The sequence below is a fragment of the Astatotilapia calliptera genome, chromosome 10 (assembly GCF_964374335.1).
Source record: "Astatotilapia calliptera chromosome 10, fAstCal68.1, whole genome shotgun sequence".
In the NCBI taxonomy this organism is placed as follows: Eukaryota; Metazoa; Chordata; class Actinopteri; order Cichliformes; family Cichlidae; genus Astatotilapia; species Astatotilapia calliptera.
Window position 1 is genome coordinate 17,459,162 of NC_137431.1, and position 21,090 is coordinate 17,480,251.

General features: G+C 40.1%; 2 protein-coding genes across 6 annotated transcripts; both read right to left on the reverse strand.

Annotated features, from left to right (window-relative positions):
• Positions 1–82: 82 nt before the first annotated feature.
• Positions 83–6,964, reverse strand: bach1b (BTB and CNC homology 1, basic leucine zipper transcription factor 1 b). 2 transcript variants are annotated; one of them, XM_026182500.2, is made up of 5 exons: positions 5,770–6,964; positions 5,383–5,632; positions 3,371–4,846; positions 2,205–2,411; positions 83–2,102 (listed from the first exon to the last, which is right to left on the reverse strand). In XM_026182500.2, the coding sequence occupies exons 2-5, from the start codon at positions 5,614–5,616 to the stop codon at positions 1,872–1,874; spliced, it is 2,148 nt and encodes a 715-aa protein (XP_026038285.2). In that variant the 5' UTR covers positions 5,617–5,632; positions 5,770–6,964; the 3' UTR covers positions 83–1,871. The 2 variants fall into 2 exon arrangements, with proteins under 2 accessions (XP_026038285.2, XP_080163236.1); XM_080307110.1 differs by having other exon boundaries at positions 5,383–5,686; positions 5,770–5,979.
• Positions 6,965–7,529: 565 nt separating this feature from the next.
• Positions 7,530–21,028, reverse strand: map3k7cl (map3k7 C-terminal like). 4 transcript variants are annotated; one of them, XM_080307111.1, is made up of 5 exons: positions 20,524–21,028; positions 19,479–19,560; positions 14,474–14,544; positions 13,342–13,457; positions 7,530–8,428 (listed from the first exon to the last, which is right to left on the reverse strand). In XM_080307111.1, exons 2-5 carry the CDS (start codon positions 19,552–19,554, stop codon positions 8,248–8,250), a joined length of 444 nt encoding a protein of 147 aa, XP_080163237.1. In that variant the 5' UTR covers positions 19,555–19,560; positions 20,524–21,028; the 3' UTR covers positions 7,530–8,247. The 4 variants fall into 4 exon arrangements, with proteins under 4 accessions (XP_080163237.1, XP_026038576.1, XP_080163238.1 ...); XM_026182791.2 differs by having other exon boundaries at positions 19,479–19,589; positions 20,524–21,026; XM_080307112.1 differs by having other exon boundaries at positions 14,474–14,532; positions 20,524–21,025.
• Positions 21,029–21,090: the final 62 nt, after the last annotated feature.

The window sequence follows — 21,090 nt, forward strand, 5'->3', positions numbered from 1 at the left end:
TGTCATACATGCTAAGAAATATTACATCTCATTAACGTTACTGATGTTTTCCGGGATTAAAAGTGAAGGACAAAGAAACATATTTTACTGTTTGGGAAACTTTATGCTTCTTTATTCAGTTTAATATTGGGGTTTTTTTGGTTTGTTTTTACATATGGTCTAAAAATAAGAAAAATCGGGAATGCACTTGCAAAAGTTCATAGAAAGAAACGGTACTTTTGGAACATGGCTTAAAACACACACACAATCAATAGAAGAGCTCAATGTAGTACAAACTACTCGTCTGTACTTAGTGGAATGATTGCATAAACACACATACTGCCACTAGAGGGCAATACGCACCTAAGTTATCACGCATTTCTTGTGCAGTGTGCAGTCAGCTTGAAAGAGAAAGCAAAGGATTGTTTTGTCATCGTCCCTCAAAGCTTACTGTCATCGAAAACACAGTGTGGTTACTCAGCATATCTGATTTACACTATTGTTCAAATCACATTTTACACTAATCAGTTCAAGTCCAGCTACGTTCAGGTGATTATTATGAGTGACAACAATTTCATAAATGCAAACATATAATAACAGCAAATAGTGAACAGAAAAACCAGAAGAGTAGCTGCAAAGCAACAAATGCTAAACACTACAGAAAGCAGATTAATAAACGGAATGCTGAATAGAGGGAAAAAAAGTGCAGTTGCTAGAATAAAGTCTAAAAGACAACCATTAAACAGTTTGTACATCTGAATCTATCACTGCGTTATTTATTGCGTGCTTATTGATCTTTTCCAATAATTTAGATACGAACGATAAAGATAACTTTATCGGCTGTGGATAACTTACAATATTTCCATTTAGTGAAAGGTTAGACAAACATGGAGGCTGGTTCAATCATTTTAATTCCACCCTTACCTCAGACGGGCGTGCTTTGTTCACGCAGTGGAGCTAAAGACTCAGCTAAAATTCCTGAGGTGTGTTTCACTGAGTTACAGTAAAACTGTGAGAGGCGTTTGCAGTTTAAAAGAGCTGTGTCATTGTGGAATGCGGATGATATAAAACCACAATGACAGCCAGAAAACAGAGCCAGACAAAAAGTAAACATGCCACACTATGTCAAGTCCATTTTGTTTTGTTAGTTGAGTTGCGTGGTTTTGGTGCAAAATGCTGATGTGTGTTTAACTCTGAGTAAGAGGGCTGAACCAACACCCTCGGCAAGAGGTAATTTTGGCCAAATAGTCTTGTTCACACCTGAGACCTGTGTTGTAAAGTATGTACACGTCATCCTGAGGTAGTCAGGCAGTGAGGCATGTTATAAATGTATGTCCCCATTCGGTTACAGTTAAAACTATAAATGTCTCCCTGACTGTGTTGCTTTGCTTCCCCAGACATTCAACTATAGTAAGCTATTTACAGTGTTAAAAAAACCCATCTGCTACAGCCATCGAAGGACTTCTAACCGGTGGACAATCGAAATGATTTTAAACACAAGGAACACATTCCCGCCCACTCGATATACATTTGGAAATCAAAGGGTAGTTAATAAAAAATGCAGTTGATTGTGGTCCTCTATTTGCAAATTAATTTTTCGATTACAATTAAAATCGTACTTGGCAAAGCCATTGCTTCATACTGGAGCTTGCACACAGGCCACAATACACAGTAAAGGCCCTCAGATAATGTATGAGAAGGGTTACAGTAAGGCTTCAAAATCAGTTTGAAATAAAAAACCTCAGGAGCCGCAGTCCTCTGACACCCTGTATCGCCACATCAGTGTGCTTGTTCTGTATCTAAAGTCAATGTTGTCCAGTGACTGTGTCCCTGCTGGAACTTCATGGAGCTTCCTCATTTGTCATATACTGTTCAACACCCACAGAGGACACCTATGGCTGGAGTGGCAACCCATGCTGTGAGAGAAGAGTGTCTGTGTGAGGACAGAAAGAGGACAGAGGGCAGTCTGGGGAGGTGTACTTGGCTAACACCTGCAGCTGCTCTGGCTGTAGATTTGCTTCACTGCAGACCCTCTGGCATAAAGCAGAAACACTGTGACACGTTTTCAACTTTAGCTGGCTCAACTGGCTCTTCTCCAGCATCAGTTTCTCCCTCTCCGTCTTCTGTGATACACATACACAAAACACACAATCTGATTAGCACGACCGAGAGCATCTTTTGGATAAATTTACTGATTAAAAAAACCCAAAACGAAACATACTTACCAGCTTGTTGATTTCACACTGCAGATTATATATGCAGTCCAGTTTTCTCTTGCGGCATCGCTGAGCTGCGAGGCGGTTTTTGCTGCGTCGTCTCATATCATGGACAAAGTCCAGCTGTTCACGCGTGAAGGCATGTTGCTTTAGCAGCTGCTGGAAGTCGTTTCGGCTCAGCTCCACTATCCAGTCTACAGAGAATGGCAGCTGCACCTGAAGAAACCCAGCAGGAAAAAAAAAGAAGAAGAAAATGTTACATGACATCGTTTCTAAAATGAGACAAAGAGTGTTCCTTAATGACATACTTTTAAATCTTTACGCAACATCACAACACAGGACTGTCTCTGTTTGTCTTACAAGAGGCTTTGATAAATAAACAAAGAAAGCTGGAAGTTAGATAACACCCACAAAAAAACAGGATGGCACAGAAAAAACACAACTGTTTCTCTATTGGTATGAAATGATTACGGCCAGTGTGTATTTCTTATGGCTATGCATATTTTAATTTATCGAATTTAATTTAATTCATTTACTTTGTTTTTATTCAAAGTCCCTTGTGGGACTTCCTGTAAGTGGTGTAAACGGGTAAAAAAAGTGAACAAGGAGTTACATTTTTACCAAGGTGTTAATTGTTAACTCTAAAAACCTGCTGCTGCTAAACTGGGACAGGAAATATTGGAACAGTATCAGCCATGTACTGTTTTATCTACTATAAATAAAAGCTTTTCCTCTGAAATGACCTTAGCTTCGTCTGCACACTCACTGCCTTATTTGTCCAATCCGAGTGGTCAGCTTGGACTTGAGAGCTTCTTCAGACTTGTTGTTTGACTCACACTTATTACTAACTCAACAGGCTGAGCTGTGAATGTAAGCTAAACTGGACTCTGAACCAGCTGGTTGGACGCATATACACGGTCCCAACGCACACGCAGCTGGGTGAATTTTTAACCAGCCTCCACGGCAACTCTCCTTTCTGTTGCTTGAAAGCAAATTTGAATATGATAAAATGTGCCAAAAACTGGTATCTATAACAAGCACAGTGAAGTCACCCACAGGCAAGGTGGTGATGCTTCTCAAGGCACTGCAGTTTCTGAACAACGTGAACTACAGAAGAAGGTGTCGTGGCTAAGCAGGGCCGGACAGAGGAGAAGAGATTCATTTTAACTTCTCACCTGCCTGGCCCTCTCTATTGCGGAGGACTCGCTGTCTCCTTCCGTTTCTGTCTCCGAGTCGCCGTCCTCCCCCGAGTTAAAGGAGGACACACCTGACTGAGATGCCCCCTCACACTCAGACAGCCCTTCTCCTTTCCATGAATATTTCCTTTGGTCCAGATCCTGGAAAAGGGGACAGCTTGTTTTGGGGGTGTTATGCTTCGGCCACTCTAAAGATGTGCTCTGTGGGCATTGGGCCCCTATATTGGTGGGACATCCGCCCTTGGGGTCATGAAAGTTGAGCTGACAGTGGTCTATATCAGATCCCAGCTGCCGTGCCAGGCTCTCAGCCATTTCCTTCTCCGCAGTGATATTATTTACAGGCAAGGCTACTCTTCCATTTTTGCTTCCTTCTTTTCTTGCTTCTTGAAAGCCATTATCTACCCTCTTCCCCTCTCCCTCTATCTTATCCTCTGCCTTGTTTTGACTGGAGATTGGCCATCGTACAATAGGGCTTATTACTTCTTCAATGTCCATACAAAACCTTTCCTGCCTCAGTGGTCTACAGATTACAGGACCCTCATTCAAGGCCCTTTGAGGGCCATGGTGCAGCATTAACCCTGATGACCTCTCAGTCAGCACTGCGCTTGACTCTGAGGAGTCTGACTGGACACTGGATATTTCCAAGGAGGCGATTGCACTTGCACCCTCTAGCCCGTCGTCCATTTCAATATCATTCTCTCGTACTTTCTCGCTCCATTTGCCCCCTCCTTCATTTGTGTTCTTCTTAACCATAAGAGCTGTCGCTCGGCCCAAGCAGTTCTCTGTCTTCCCATCATTTATTTGAATTTTCCATGGCTCATCAGTCCCTCCTTTATTCTGTCTGTAGCCACTTAAGACTGAATTTCCAGAGATTTCAGTCTTAGTTTCATTCTTACTGTTTGCACTGCTGGAACACGGCAAGTCAGAGATGACACAGTCATTCCTGACCCCTGTTGTTTTGACCAGGCTCTTCTCTGTGACAGAAGCGTCCTTCCCGCAAGCTAGCTGGAACTTGCGATACTTTGGACACTGCATAAAACTGTCATTTGTTCCCTCAGCTACTAGTGCACTTGTGTCTGTGCTCTTCTGACTTCCCACTTTGTTGTTCACTGATTTGTTACAGTCCTGAACCACTTCCCGCTGGCATGATGACTCAGCAACTGGTTGTACTTCTTTTTCATCCAACAATACGCTGTCAGAGTCTGTGTTGCTGTTTTCCTCTGAAGGCGGCCGCTTGCTCTTCTCTTTACAACAGGTCTTTCTCTTGAATGGAGGAGGACCTTTGGTGGTGGTGGAGAGGAACTTGGGGAGCAGAAACTCAAAGCATCCCTCATCTAGGTCTTTGAAGCCAAGAATGACCGCCGAGTTTCGGATTTCTAGGACGTCCTCTTTTCCAAAGAGTAGTTTGGACGTGTAGGCAAACTTCAACAAGGGTTCAAAGCCAGTGACTGTCACCTGTAAAAGAGGTCAAATACATATTTTCTTTTAAAAAGAGCATGTTCTGCCTAATTCTGTACTTCCTGTAAGAGTAGACGATGAAGGGAAAAGTACTGTATGTCCACATGTGAAAATAGATTGATTTATGCCAACTAAAGAAGTTTCGGGAAATAAAAAGGATTAACTGTTAATATGATGACAGTCTCTGACTGTCTATGAAAGCAGGTTTTACTTGAATAAAAAAAGTACTCTAAGTCTGACTTTTTAACCAAAATTTAGCCACTAACCGGTTTGACCTGATCTTTCCTATATGGATTTGTCCACTGACGCCAGAGATTATATGTTGGCGCTTCCGTGCGTTTTAAAACAACAGTCGGTCTCATTTATTATTTAAAAAAACAACAACAAACAAATTCCCAACTCTGCGACTACCTGTGAGGAAACGAGCCTCACAAGCGCCTTTCTCACTTCACTTTCAGAAAACATTTTGTTATCGTGAGCTTGTGCATGTGTAATAATTTCGACCTCTGTGGCGTCACGACGTGATTTCTCACCTCTTGGGGAAGAGTGACGACCGCCCCATGTTGTGTGAATGAGGAGATCCTCTGCGCGAAGTACTCGCTACAGGAAGCGAGCACCGAGCGGTGGGCTCTGAAACTCTGGCCCTCCACCACTACCGTGACATCGCACAGCACGTCCCGCCGCCGCTGTTCGTCCAGGGAGCTCAGCACATGGGAGGAATGAGCGGTGGACTCGAATGTAAACACAGACGACCGTGGGGCAGACATGGCCACCGATAGATATCTGTTTGTACAGCAAACACACAGAGTCTCTCCGTCAGAGTTCACCAGTTCCCTTCTGTCACAACAACATGATATACTTTTAATGTTACTTCATAAAATACAACACAACCACAAACAAAGGAACGAAAGCATGCCTACCTTAGTCTTACTCTGGAGTAGATTTCCGCGCTGGTTAGGGTGTGTAACTAAGTCCCAGCAAGCTTAACACACATGTTTTTTCTACATGGAATGCTGTCTAACCGGACTATGTTTCCCATAAATCCTTATCGCGAGTCAGATACAAACGAAAATCTAAGCTTGACTCAGTCATATGGCCTGTGTGTGTGTGTGTGTGTGTGTGTGAGAGAGAGAGAGAGAGAGAGAGAGAGAGAGAAAGAGAGAGAGGAGGAGGGGGAGAGGCATAGAGGGAGTGTGCGTCTGTGTGCTTGCCTATGTGTGTTGTAACAACCCTGGGTGTATCAGAGCGGCGCTGACTCATGCACTCTTGCTGATAAAGGATGAGCAAGCAGTTTTCCCGTCCTTACCAAATCCCACCCTCAGATCTGTTTGGTAAACCAACAGCTTTGTTTCCTCAGAAAATCCTTTTATACACGTACCTTGAGCGGACAATTCACAGATTAAGGGGCAGGCTGGGAAGCGAAGCTCGTGTTTAAACAGGATATTGTTTTCCGTGTGTATCTTTGGCTTGAAGGTTACCTGGAGTTACTCAACCATTTGCATACACAGTGAATTATGAGACGCGGTTGTTGTAGAAAAAATAAAGCGTAAAGACAAACACCTCTTGGTGAAAAAAAGGGGAGGAGGGACTAATCTGACGGTTATTGTTTCCCAGCAGGTCCGTGTTGCTTCATAGCTGCAGTTTTTAAAAGCACCAAGTGTTTGTGTGAGCTCAGTGCAAATGCGTCTGTACCAGAGAGAGGCACAGAAAACCTTTGCTGGCAGGGGTACAGGAACTGAACAGTTGTCACAGCTGTGCCTATTGCATTGCATTTTATTTTCATCATTGAAGTTACATGGCTCTACTTTAAGCATCACCACACGCCTTGTGTTTTACACTCCACTCCTGTTGGGTGTTTTTATGAATGACTTTAAATCTACTTTTTACTAGTTTATGGTAGGCTTTATGTTTGGTGTAAAATACTCTGCACCCTTATTGTGATATGTCTTAGATGAGGGTTTTTTAAGTTTTTTTCTTCAGTGCCCAATTCACTCACACACACACACACACACACACACACACACACACACACACACACACAACAATTTCCATGAATCATTTGCAAAAAAAGAGAAGAAGATCCAGTCAGCAAAATGTTGTTTGGTTATTATCCCCCCCCCCCCCCCCCCAAAAAAAAAAAAAAAAAAAAAATCACATTAGTTTCACTTCATATTTTTCACCCACTTGTCTGTGTTCCATCCTCCAGTGGTTCCACACGGCACCTGTTTGAGCACCGCTGCCCCATATAATTACACATTATCATTATTATGCATCAAACAGTATCTGAATAGCTAATATAATTATATGTGTCAGCAACTTTTACTGGCCAAGAAAATACTGATGAAATTGCTGTGATAGGAGGTGAAAAGTCATAACGTCAGACAATGGTGTGAATGTTACTGTAGACAATGGGTTTTCTGTAAAGAAAAGGGACAGCTTCAGTGAATGGAGGAGCTACAGCAGTGCAAAACTACAAAGTGCTGTTTCTAATATCACATGATTTGGAGAAACAGGGAAGCCTGTCAAGAGTCAAACCAGCCAATCAGATGACAGTTTCGTAACTCCAGAATGATCTAATCTTGACATAAAAAAACAATCTAGTTCCCTTTTCTTTGTAATCACTATGGACATAAAAACACACACATAACACTGGCTTGGAGAAATGAAAATAGGGAACTGATGCGAGTGTCAAAATAAAACACATTTTATTTGTATGAGGACAATAACCAACAGTTCGTCATGCTGTACATTTCCCTGTTTCTACTACATACACTACCTCAAAAAAAAAAGAAAAAAAAGAAAATGTACAAGTCTTACAGTGTTGTGTTGCAGCATATACTGTGAAATACTTAGTCACCCATTATATTTCTGTTCTTCACAAATACTTATATTTTCCAGATGCCTGACAGTGTGTGAAACATTCATCCATGAGCTGGGTGTAGGAGAGAGGGAGAGGAGGTTAAACACTCCTTAAATAAAATACTTGGACCACATCGTACCACCTTTGGCTCCCTCAGCAGATCTCAGACAAAACATTTGAGTCTCCACCGGACCTAAGACAGATATCAGAGTCACAGCAACTGACTATGTATGGAAATATTGTATTTTTAGATTTTCCACTGGCAACCAGGAGGGTTATGCATAATCATATAGAGACAAAGCAGTACCCAGTTAACTGGCAGTGTGTAATAGCTTGGTGGAATCACTAAAACAACTTGATAACTGCATGTATGTGGTTCAAACAAATGACTCAGACATGAATAGAAACCACAGCTTTCTGTGTAATTAGCTGATTCACAGACTGTGACTGCGTAAAACGAGCACTAGCTGAGTATTTGTTCCTGGTTCCTGGCCCTAGTGTCAGCTTAGAGTCTGGTGGTCTTAGGTTCTGGCCGAGGTCACGAGGAGTCTTGCCTCGTTCGATTGTTAACGCAGAGCCTTTCCAGCTGCTTAGCACGCTCTTTATGGACTGTGACCAAGGTGCGGTTCTCCTCTGTCAGACGCCGAAACTCCTCCTCCAAATGGGCGATCTCCATGGCAACCTTCTCATCCTCCACCATTTCCGCCAGCAACTTGCGCCTAAATGGATGAATGGGAAAATGTTAACAGCCAGTTATTGACATCCAAGAATAAACTCGGTTTGAGGCAGGGAAATACCCAGGAAAGGTTCCCAGTTCATGGAAAAGTCAGATTTCTCAAATTCATGCAGATGAGCATTTTCGAGTACTCAGCTTTTTGGTTACTTGGGGGGGAAGCCAAAATAAACACAGAAACAATGCAAACTCACAGGAAGGACCAAGAGGGGAAATCACTCACAGACCTGAAAAAATAACTAACATTTTTATGTGGAAGTAAATACTGTGTATTATTCACAACATTTTCCACATGTAGGAAAATATAGTTTGTTGATGAGTGGTATAAATGCAGATAACAAAGTATGTTGAGCGCTCCAAGGCTTATGTGCCACAGATCAAAGATCTATCTGTGCATAAGTACATTATTATTGGCTCCCTGAACAAAAAGACTTCATGGTCATGATGGCACTGAAATGGATTGAAATCAAAATAAATGTTTTAAAGATCACAGTTTATTAACTTAAACTTACAGTGTGTAAATTTTTTCACTGCTAAATGTCAGTAGGATTCAGATTGCAGTCATAATCCTAGCTATGTGGCTGGTTTAGGATAAACATGTTTTAATCAGCCAAGAAAGATGCAAAACATTAAATTTAGCCTGTACCTCATATCGGTAGTTCTCGGTAGATAGAGGAAAAACTATCTGTGTAGATTGTCAGTCCACTGTTTACTTCAGCTGTCAATGCATCCACATTTATTTACACTGGAAAAGGCTGTAAAACTTTGTGAAAGGAGTCCAATAGAGGTCAATGAGTCAGAGCTCATTGTTGACCATTCATACTGAGATGAGTTATTGTGGATATTTGAATTTTTCTGTCAGTAACACTGCTGTTTTTGCTAATGTTAGCCTCTGTTAGCCAATGTTAGTTGCTATTAGCCAGGACTGGTGAAACTGTCTTTGAAGTGGACGTAACTTTGTTGCACTCTGGGATTTAGTGAATAAATTCTCATACAATGTGAGAGTTTAATCAATTTGTTTATCGGTGGGAAAGTGTGATTTTTTTTTTAAGTTCCTAGCATTAGCTGGTATAATGTTAGCTTATAATCAGCTGTTGTTGTTTAGCCTGTTGTCAGCTGTCTAATCTACTGACAATAAGTAATTGCGACAATATTGGGAATAAATAAGTATTTTTATGCATGTTTTTATGTGTTAGAGCCTTGACTTCAATTTGGGAGATTAGGCTGGAAGGAAGAGGTAGAAAGAGGATAATATTTTATTAAGAGGCCAGTGGTGTTGTCTCTGTCCTTTATGACAGAGACAACGGGGACTCCTCTGACAATAAAACATAGGTATAATGAGTCATATCTTGAGTCTGAAGGTGCAAGCATGGATCAAATGTCCCTGCATGGCACACAAATGCCTTTGACTTCTCCTCTGCCTACTACGTATGTGGCCGGTCTCTAGCCACATATGTAAAACAGCACGAGCGGGAAGAGAGATGTCCTTTCCAGGCACTGTATTCAAATATGGTAGAGGAACATGGTGGCTACCACAAACCCGCTCCTATGTATTTTTAATAGATTTCTTTTACATTTGGAGAATGCATCCGTTTTTTGGAAGATGTAAATAAACTCTGTTCCATCCTTTGTATTCTATTAAATAACATAAAAAATACTGATGGCACCTCCGAGAGCTACTCTTTTCAATAAAACCTCATCCCTTTCTAATGTTTTCTTCAGGCATAATGATGTATACAGAAATAAAATCTTTCTCTGCCCACTGGAACGCTTATTCCAGTCCATGTGGGCTCACAATAACCTCCTAAACCAAATATAAATACTATCCTCAATAAAGCTACCCGAACTGAAACACTGTAGAGCAGGTTTAGACGGCGTGATCTGACTTCCTTTGGCGAAAAAAAAACGAACAGCCTTTGGACTTTGAAAGACATTGTCAGCAGTACTGCATGGACATGCTATGTGTACAGTGTGGTACTACGTGTAACGCCCTGACATCTATGAATGTATGTGAGTGTTGTATTACAGCTACTATTAGGTTACAGAACAGCAACAAAAGAAAAAAAAAAGAAAAATGATATGTATTATCCACAACAGGTAGAGTGAGGAGTTTTAATGGGATAAAAGCATTAAGTGAGAAGCATACTTAACTGAGAGTAGTAGTGGACTTTAAATTGTTGAAATGCTGGTATTAGGGAAGCTCTGGTATACACTGAGGTCTTGGATCACACTCTAAAACAGGTCTGCACAATTTATTTCCTGAACAAAATGTGTGAGCCACAAACAAAGAAACTGGTTGAAAATATGATGCAAGTACGAAAGTATGCAAAGTATGATGAAAGCATGTACAGCCACACTCTTTTTTTTCAGTTCCTTAGACTAAATCAGACTGAAAATTGATCTGAATTAGTAAGCAAAACTTTTAGGATGCTTTGTTGCTTGAATAAAAAGAGCAAAGTGCTTATGGTTCCTGCAGTATTACAATATGATGTTTCACAAAGGCTTAATATCTCAATTGACCTGTCTGTATGGTAGTGTGTATGAACTAAAGCAATACTGTATGTGTCAACCGAGTTTGTATGTTGGGACATGAACGCTTTCTTACTGGGTAGTTTAATCTAAAATGTGAAGTACTTTTAAATCATGTGTAAGTGCTATACATACAAATAAACTTATTATTAAAGCATCTGTTTGTTACTTTTGTGTACCAAAGTTTATAAAAATTGGGGGGGAGGGGGCGATATCTCACACACTGTCTGAGATATTGGCTATAAAACCAGTTTTGTCAGCTCCTCTATCTTGCATAATCTGCCATGTCACGATTTCATCACACGCAAAAAAAAAAAAACCCAACAAAAAACCAAAGCCCCAATATTAGTCAAAGAACTTTTTGTAAACTCTTGTATTTCCCTTTGACCAACTTTGAACCTTTTTGTGTATCTTACTGGAATAAGGCTAAATCCACTGGCAACAAAAACACTGAACGTAGAGATGATCTAGAAACTGGAAGGTAAATGAAATATGAATTCCATCAAACTAGTGTGTACTTGTCTGAGAATGACTAAAAGGAGCAGTACGTCCTGGAAAATCCCTCCCCACTGTGTTAAAGCGTTGTTCCTGTAGTCATCCTTGCAAAACTTCACTGTATGTCTCAAGCCCTCCTCTTTCTGTGTGCACTTCCCCATAAAGGAAGTATTGTATGATGTATTTCTCTTAATGCTCAGAATAGAGAGTAAGCATATCCTCCTTTTGGTGAAAAAAACATTTCTATTAATGAGAAGTTTCAACATCAGGAAAATCTTATGCCGTAAACACAAAGTACTGACTTAATGTCAATGAAAGCTTTTAGCTTAATTTGCAATAGTTTTTAAAGCCGACATATACTGATTCTAAAACTTCTTCAATGACAGAACTCATGGGGGTGTTAATGTTAAAATTAAGCTTGATAAGTAGTGTTTGAATAAGTACTGTTGTTGTTTCAGGTTTAGATTTTGTTTTTTAGGGATATGTTTGTGTGGTTTAGAAGATTGTGAAGGTTTAAGTGGAGCAGGCATCCATGACTGTGGAGCTGAAGGAGTCCTGGCTAGTGCTCATGTTCAGGATTGTGGCTCGTATGTTAAAAACCGGTTCTTCCTGTATGTGCATGTTGTATCTAACACATGAATGTAACCCAACATGAGATCTCTGTCTCTTAAAACACAATATGTAAATATAGTGTTTAAGTTCTTTTGGTTATCTAAACCAAACTAGATCATGTGGACTGACTTTCTGAGTTTGTTTCTAAAATTAGGGCTGGTTGTATAAAGTGTATTTAACTTAAAGAAGTATACAGGCTCATTTATTTTGGTGTATCGCTACTTTCATGTAACTTATTTACTGCAAACTCAAAATAAATTAGTATAACTTGCACCTCATTTTTTGCAGGTATTTATTTATTTTTGAGGACAACAGTGTGCACATTTTTAAAGTTAAGTCACCATATCAAATTTTATAGTATAGCATTACAAAGCAGATTGTCATGTAGTATAAATGTGACCGTGAATGTCTCCGACTGCTAGCGTGAAGAAACAGGAGTTTCTACCAGCCTTACCCACCTCGTCTAGATTCAAGGCTAAGTCGGAGTCCGCATGCTGTTCTCTATTTAGGAACTGTGAAGTGGTTTCGGTTGTGTCAGTGCATGTCTGTGTGTGTATGTAGGTGTGGTGGTGGGGTAAGAGTAAGGCCCATGAAAATCCCACTGCTAAAACTACCCGCAGCTGCTGGGGACACAGGGTGCATTGTCAACTGCGTGCGTGTAACACATCCCCACTTTTATGCCAACATACAATGAGTTTGTGTATTAAAGCTTACAATAGTTCTTGTTCAATTAAACCTGACCAGAGCTGCACTTTATGTAATATCCTCCCAGTAGATGATTCTGAACTAATCAAAGAAACCTAGCACACTGTAATTTTCGCATGTGCTTGATGTTGTTTCTAACAAAATTAGAAAGAATTAAATTAAAAAACAAAAATGGAAATATACACCTGAAAGTCTTAAATTATCACCCTTTAAAACAACATGTTAAGGGAAATGCTCTTGATGGTTTCCATGCAAAATACTGTATACAGGCTATTAACTGTGCCATCTGGTGGACATGTTGATCCAAAATACTTTGCAGTTCTATTTTTAGTGAATGTAATGCTATAGTGGGAATTGAACTCCTAAATCTTTGGAGAGTTCGGAGAAATTTAAGCAATAATTCGACCTCAGTAGTACACGTCCTGGCACTCTAATTTGGAGTGAGATACGCTGCGCAAAGTCGAAGCTCCCTGTCACAAGGAGCTTCGACTTTGTATTTTAACATGGCTTAAAAGGGTTGCTGCGATTAACATGGAAGCGACTGTACTAGTGCCTTACTTGCGATCCTCGAGCACAGCAATCTCATTTTTGACCTGGTGGAACTCTCTTGCCATCCTGCAGTGTTCCTTGTACACCTGAACGCTCTCTCTCAGAGACACACAAGGAGGCACTGGCTGCAAAAGGTCAGAGAGAAATAAAAGATGTAAAGCATGCAACATGAGAGAGATGAAGTATTAGTTCTGAATCATATCAGAGTATGGTACGCCGTGTCCTTTACGGTTTCTTGGAATTTGAGCCGTCAGTTTTGTTGTTGGCTGTCTCAACAACAGTCCAAAAGAGTAAATCTGCTTTAAAATCATCATATCTGAGAAGAACATTTAGTTAGCAGCCAATTAGATTAATTTAATTCTTTCAGCTTGAGTAAATTTATTTTTTATAACCACTAAAATCCTGTCTTAAATAAGGCAGAAGGTCCCACAAGTTATCCTTTTAATATGTGTATATTGTGTAAACAAGAAAACACTTTCCAAACTTTCCAAAGCCTCTTCTTTGTATGTAGTGTGTAATAATACACTGTCTGAAAGCTATATTTAATGGTCTGGTACCATTATCATTTGATACTCTTGTTGTTTTGGTACTCCACATACAATTTATGTGCCCCTGTCAATGATACTCGATGAAGGATAATTCAATGACAACACTAACCGTATGGGGAGGGCAAAGAGTGAATTGGGTTTTTGTTTTGTTTTTTCAATTTACAGAGGTTGATTACTACAACCCAGGTTGGTTCATATTTAAAGATTCAACTGCTTCCCTGACTACAATGGAGATTTGAAGGAAAATCCCAGCAGTATCCAATTTATTTGTAACCAGCAATGTCCAATGTATGTTTTTTTCTTTTCAACTGTTGTTTATTTTCTATTCTATTTTTTACATATTTTCTGATCTGCTTCTTTTACCTCAGTAAAAATGTTGTCGGAGAAATTGTGTAGTATTTATAGATGTAACTTTGTACAATATGGAGCAAATAACAATGACAACAGTGAGATTAAAGCAATTTAATGAAATCCACATGCAGTGCTATACATTCTTAGCTTTGTGAATTTTCTGCTGTATTCATCCTCTTGTGTGCTGTACTGCAAACAAATGCATCAGTACTGCTGTAGGATGCAGCATGGTGAACAGATACCTGTAGCCGCTGTTCAAGATCTGGGAAAGTCTGGGAGAGGTCCTCCACATCTTTTACATCTGTTGAGACATCTTTCATTTAGAATTAATTAGAGTAAAAATGTTACAATGTTGCGCAACATAATGTTGTAACATTACAAAATAATGTTACAATACATTTATAGCAAAAGAAAGCTTGTCACAGTGAAATTGTAGATTTTCAAATGATATAAAACTTATAACATTATACTACCTTTGCCACCTAGTAGAAGTATAGCTCTACTAGAGTCTACTAGATGTAAACAGAAAACACTGTAAAGAAAACTGAAAAAACAAAAGAATTTAAATGATAAAAAACTGTTCAGAATAGCACAGAGGTTTTGTGTATTTTATTTAGTGCTAATTGCTGTATTAATGATGCATTAACATACTGTATACCACATGTAAATCTGAGATGGTGATGCGAATTTACACTGCTTAGTATTCCAATATGTAAAATGCTTCTTCAGAGAAGTTATACGTTTAGCTGAAAATCCTAAAAATAAGTAACCGCGGTAACTGCAGATGTCAGATAATTTTAATTGCCCGAAACCTACAACATTTTCACCTGAAATACACTGAAGTAAAAGTAAAAGTATGAATGAGCTCAACTTTGGTGTCATTTTGACCAAAATATGTCATTTGACTTTAAACAAATCTCTAGACCTGCCTTTATCCATGGAAAATATGATAAAATTAGAAATATTTTTGTCTCAGAGTGATGCTGAAAAACTAAAACGTATACCCTACTTTTAGGCTTAACTACCTGTTATCTGGCTGTTCTAAAACCTCAATGAAAAGCCTTCGGTTGAGCCTGTAAAATCCTGTTGAAATCCCTGAATGATGACGTATCGTCATATCTTCAGTGTCTCACTGTACTGTGTTACTTTGCTCTCAGAATGAAGGCTTACTTTATGTTCCTAGAGTTTCTAAAAGTAGAATGGGAGTCAGAGCCTTCAGCTATCAAGCTATCAGGACTCTCCTGTGGAACCAGCTCCCAGTGTGGGTTCAGGAGACAGACACCCTCTCTGCTTTTAAGATTACACTTTTCTTGTCTGCTGTCTCCCATAGTTTGCATTTTGTTCTGCAGTTGTTCATGATTCCTCACCGTTCCTGTTTTCTATCTTTTCTTCCCCCTCATCTCCAGCTGTTCACAGCAGGACCAGCCCGGTTCTCTCAGAAGTCTCTTCCTGTTACTGATCACTGTCACCCAGTGCTGATTTCCTTCCTTCTGATACTCATATATATCAGGTCTTATCATAATTCATCTACAGAAGCTTGGAATTTGCACAAAACTAATAATTTTCCAACAACTGCAAAATCAAGAATTGTATGAACTTTCTAAATGATCAAACCTTGAAGACAAACAATGCACGGTTTATCATTTCACCTGCTGTTGGTGAAGGACAGTCTGAAGCATAAGGCCTCTCTTAAAAAAAAAAAAAGAAAGTGTGAATGAAAACTTGTAATCTTAAACTCTGCATGGTAACATTAATGGCTAAATTTAGTGCCAGTAAAGTAAGAATGTGTCAATATTATTATTGTTATTGCTTTTTTAGTTATAACTTTTTATAACTTTTCCCATAAAAAGACAGATAACAGTGTTTTCCTTGGATGCGCCACTTGTTCTACAGTGGCCAAAATTGAAACACTATATGGGTCTCTTGTATGACACCACAACATAGCAACATAGTGCTGCACTTATAAATGAGCCACGTCCTCTTACTGAACAGGAGTAATGAGATGTCAGGTTGAAAGACAGGCAGGATAAGAATACAGAGGGACATCTATGTGGCAGGCAGACAAACAAAGTAAGCAGGGCAAACAAAGTAAGCAGAACAAACAGACCACATGTATAGACAGCGAGTGGTTTAGATAAATAGGAAGCCAGACAGAAACAGACAGGTTGTCTGCCCCAGCTTCTGCCCTGATAGTAATGCCCCCCTGGAGTTGTGGAACACATGTGGAGAATCCCAGGATGATGCAACCTTCTAAAAGCAGGAGAATTAGACGGCCTGCCAAAAACCATGGGGGCAATTATGATGTGGAATAAATACAGTTCTCATGCTTAGAATTGACACAGTGTGGGGTTATAACTATGCCAGGCATGAAGCCATGAAAGGCCTAGGGGATGATCCCCAAACAGAGCACAGCTCTTAGCCCCCTTGCTGAGAAACATGAGTTCAAAGACACAACAACATGATTGCCAAGGGAAGATCCAAAGTTGGACTTTGGAGGTTTAGAGTCTGAGCAGCTCCAGAGCTACACCTACGTACAGCAAAGACCTCTGTGACCATTCATCCATTCATCCATATATGTTATCCTCATAATATCCTCATGAGAACCATCCTATTCATTTATGTCCTCTGTAATAAACAATTGTTTTTGGTCTATATCTTTTGACTTATTTGAGCTATCCTAATAAGATGGACTAAATAGAGGACACTCTGGTCTTTCCATTGATATCTCATGCGTTTGGGTGGCCTCTTTTAGCTCCATAGAGAAAGGAAATCACAAAAAACATTCAATGGGAAGATTCATTTTTCCTCAGTTATCAGGAGGATATGAATGATAATGGATATTGATATAGTATAATGAAAAAAATGATAATTCAGGAAGAGACACTGAATTACAAGCAGATGATCATGAGACGATCGGTCTCTGTTGAAAGACATATTTGAGTATCTGCTTTCTTCTGTGGCCTCATCTTGTTTCCTAAGAGAAAGACAAGGGATTGGGGGGGATCAGAGGGTGGAGCTGGACTGGAACTGTTAACTGCTTATAAATTTAGACCAGTGTTCTAAAAGCTGAACAGTGAATCAGGCAGCGGGACACTGTTAGTATTAGAGAGGAAACCCGACTCTGGCATTGCATAGTTGCAGCTGCTGTCCCAGTGCCTGGCCCCACTGCAGTAAAATATCCTGACAGACAGCACCTAGAACCATAGGTAGTGTAGGTGTTTGTATGTGTGTGTTACTTAGGGACAAAGACAACTGTTTATGTTTGTACTAATAAATGATGGAATATTATACGGACTATCAGCTGACTTGTATATGTTTGCGCATGCAGATGCATGCAAGCACACAGCTGCACATACACAAACGCGTGTGATTTTTTCTTTCTTTAATATGCTATGGTCATACAGAAATAGAGAGAGCACCTGTCTCAGTTACAGTGTAGAAGAATGAAGACAGTCAAAGTCACAGGGTGTGCGGGTTGTATCATTCACATGTTCCCCACATACTGGAAATGCAGTGAAAGTTGAACCTCGGGATTTATTTGGTGTTGAATGCTATATACGTAACTATCCTCAAAATAATGTGTTAACTTCATTTTCGGATACTGCAACACAGATTTGTGCGTGTGTCATTCGATAGCTGGTGTTGTGTTTGTTAAATTTAACAGTTACATAAAAAAATACAAAGTAAACATTTACATCTGTTTACAGTTACCGTGAGATAAATGTAGACTGATTACATTTATTAATTCAATTTTTTGTGATTACACAGGTGCAGTAATCCAAGTACTTGTAGAATTTAACATGTTACCATTACTTTGCAGTTTTTCGGCTGTGCAAGGAATCCTTCCAAAAAATGAAATAGCAAAGCTATCGTAGCTAGGCTGACAGATAGGCTTACATTTTGACAATTTTTCATTTGGCCTTTTCTATGAAAATTTGCTTTCCAAGTCAGGGTCATGGGGGAGGTGGAGCCTATTCCACCAGTAACTGGGCTAGAGGTGCTTTAAATCCTGGGCAGGTTGCCAGGCCATCACAAGGCTAACACAGGTAGTCACATTCACAACATTAAACCTAGCAAGCATGTCTTAGGACTGTGGAGGGAAGCTGGAGAGAACCTACTTGCCTACTTCACACAGCAGGCTGCTAGTCTCTAAACCAGGACCTTCTTGGTGAAATGAAACAGTGCTAACTGTTGCGCCAAACTGCTACTAATCTCCACCTGCCAATCAAATAAATCCTAAATGGTCTAAACAACCTGCCAGTGCTATACCCGAAGCATTTGAACATATGTGTGCATTTGCTATGATTAGAGTGATGTAAATTTCCTTAGCTTATAGTACTCCTCATAGTACTCAGTAATGCACGTGGAGGGCACATCCACAGTTAGTGCCCTTGTAATGTAGTGTTGGACTGAGGTCTGTACAATGACAACAAATTGCTGATAGATAACCATAACACTGGCATACTCTCCAGAATCAATACCCACTATGCACTGCTGAGCCACAATTCCTGCCATTTTCTGTGTCATCTGCATTGATCATTTTAGAGAGTAGAGACAGAGGTGCTCACAGACTTGTGACGGAGGTTACACGTTACAAGCTCATAAAAACTGGAAGGCACGCAACCACCTCAAAACAATGAAAATGCACACACACTGGAAGTACTGATGTGCACCAGAAACTATAAGCTCATCATAAAACTGTGTTATTTTACCTTGTGGATACATAGCTTTGGACAATGTGATATATATTTGTTCTTATGCTGCTTTTTAGTGTGTTTTAAGCTCTTGGGAGAAACATACAGCACTGACCGTACTGGAGGATAATGTAACTCCTCAATCTATAACAGATTCACACTTTTGTCTATACATGAAGTCAGCATTTTTTAGAGTAAGGGTGGTAAAGGTAAGGTTTGATTTGACAGCTGTATAACTCACATTTAACCATCCCTGATGGAATAGCACCTGCACAGGCCCACATGCACACCATCTGTGGCAAACCTGAGGAAACACCTAGACTACAGCCTACAGCATCTGAAAGTTGTTGTTATTTCTGTTTTCTCACAAATTAAAATAATTTGTTATAAAAAATAAAGTGACTGTTAAATTATTGAAATGATTAAAAAGATTGCTTACATTGACAACAGAAGTTATCGGTAACGTGTTATCATTTTTAAAGTAACTTTCCAAATTCAGTGAACTAAGCATAATATGAGTGTGCACCTACAGTATGTATTTGTGTGTGTTTACCTGAGTTGTCATCAAGGCTGAAGGCAATTCTAACTTCAGATTTATCAGGAGACACTCTTCTGGTTGAGGTGATCATTTATCCCTTTGTAAGGTCACAGGCACACAACAAAGCTGTTAACACAAGCCAAATGACCCCATGAGAGACAAGTGATGATGCTACAATGACACAGTTAGTTAATCAGCTAATAAGAAATAAAGAAATCCGAATAGACTGTTAATAAATTCAGAGATTCTAACTGAAAGTAGTTTCCAGCTTCATGAATGTAGCAGTTTCCATCTTTTCAATGTTTTATGATGTGAAATTTGCATTTTCTTGATTTTAAATGTCTCCTTCTGTCTAAGAAATTCAAAGGCATAATTTTTTTAACTGTTTCCACATCTCAGCTTATTCAGCAGATCAGCAGATTAATCGGTAGTAAGACCAGGAATGTAGAACTAGAAATTTTCTATCTGCCATGGAACGCACAAACTCTTTTTTATCCCAGCATATTAATGTGATTTTACCTCACCAGAGAAACTAAACACTGAACTCAGCAGGTGTACAGCAAACCCTTTGATATTAAAACCACTACAAAGGAGCCCTATCAGAGCACACACACACACACACACACACACATACAGGCACACAGCCGTCGGTTTCATCATGCATTTGGAGTAGCTGTGGGATTAAATAATTTGGGAGCTTTGACAGACTGGCTCTGAGGTCTGGATTTTGCATTCCGCTTTCCAGTGAATGTACTGGCTTTTTATAACAGTGCGTTTGCCTGCTTTAACCCTGGTACACTCACTGTCTCAGCCAACACACCTCAGTGACCTTCTACTGCAAAGAAACATTCTTTCAAACCATAATGCGTCCTTCTGTAGGGAAACAGAAGGTCCGATTTTGGCGACAGATCAACACAGGTGATGCATCTAAATGCAACCGTATTATACGTTATTTAATCAAAACTGTGATGGAGACTATAGGATATTCCATAAATATGCACCTCTTCTGCACGCACCCAACAGTTGAAATGCACCGTCTGTGCCAACAAGTCATTATTACCTGAAGCAGCAAGAATTCGACGCAGAAAAGTCAGTGTTAAAGTTTTAAATCAGGTAGCAGTGTGAGTCCTCAACACCGATTCGGTCCGCTTCCCGTGAGGTCAATGTTGAGGTCTCTTCAGAAGAAAGGCGTCTCAGCCGTCAATCCGCAAATCCCAGCAAAGATGGCACCACTGTCTCTTCGAGAGCTTACCTCCGCTATCTTGAGACTATAACTCTATTATTTTGTAATTATCAAAGTTTACGTTTTCCAGCACGTAGCCAAGGCGTCAATACATTAGTGACAGTCAGAGGGACTCCAGCAGCTCATGTTTGCGCAGGCATGTGCATGTTATCCACAGAGCCACGCAGCGAAGAGCAACACAGGGCGCAGGCAGAGGAGGAATGCCGTCCGCTGTCCCCCTGTGGCGGCCCGGGCCCAATTAAAAGTCTCAGATGACATGACTTTAGCCCGCAAAAATGCCCATAGCTGCGGCACTGCTATGAGTGACACGGTCACACCGCTCGGATGGTGTTGGGCTTTGCAATAGCTGTGCAGTGAGGCAGTTGTTCAGAACGAGCATCTCGT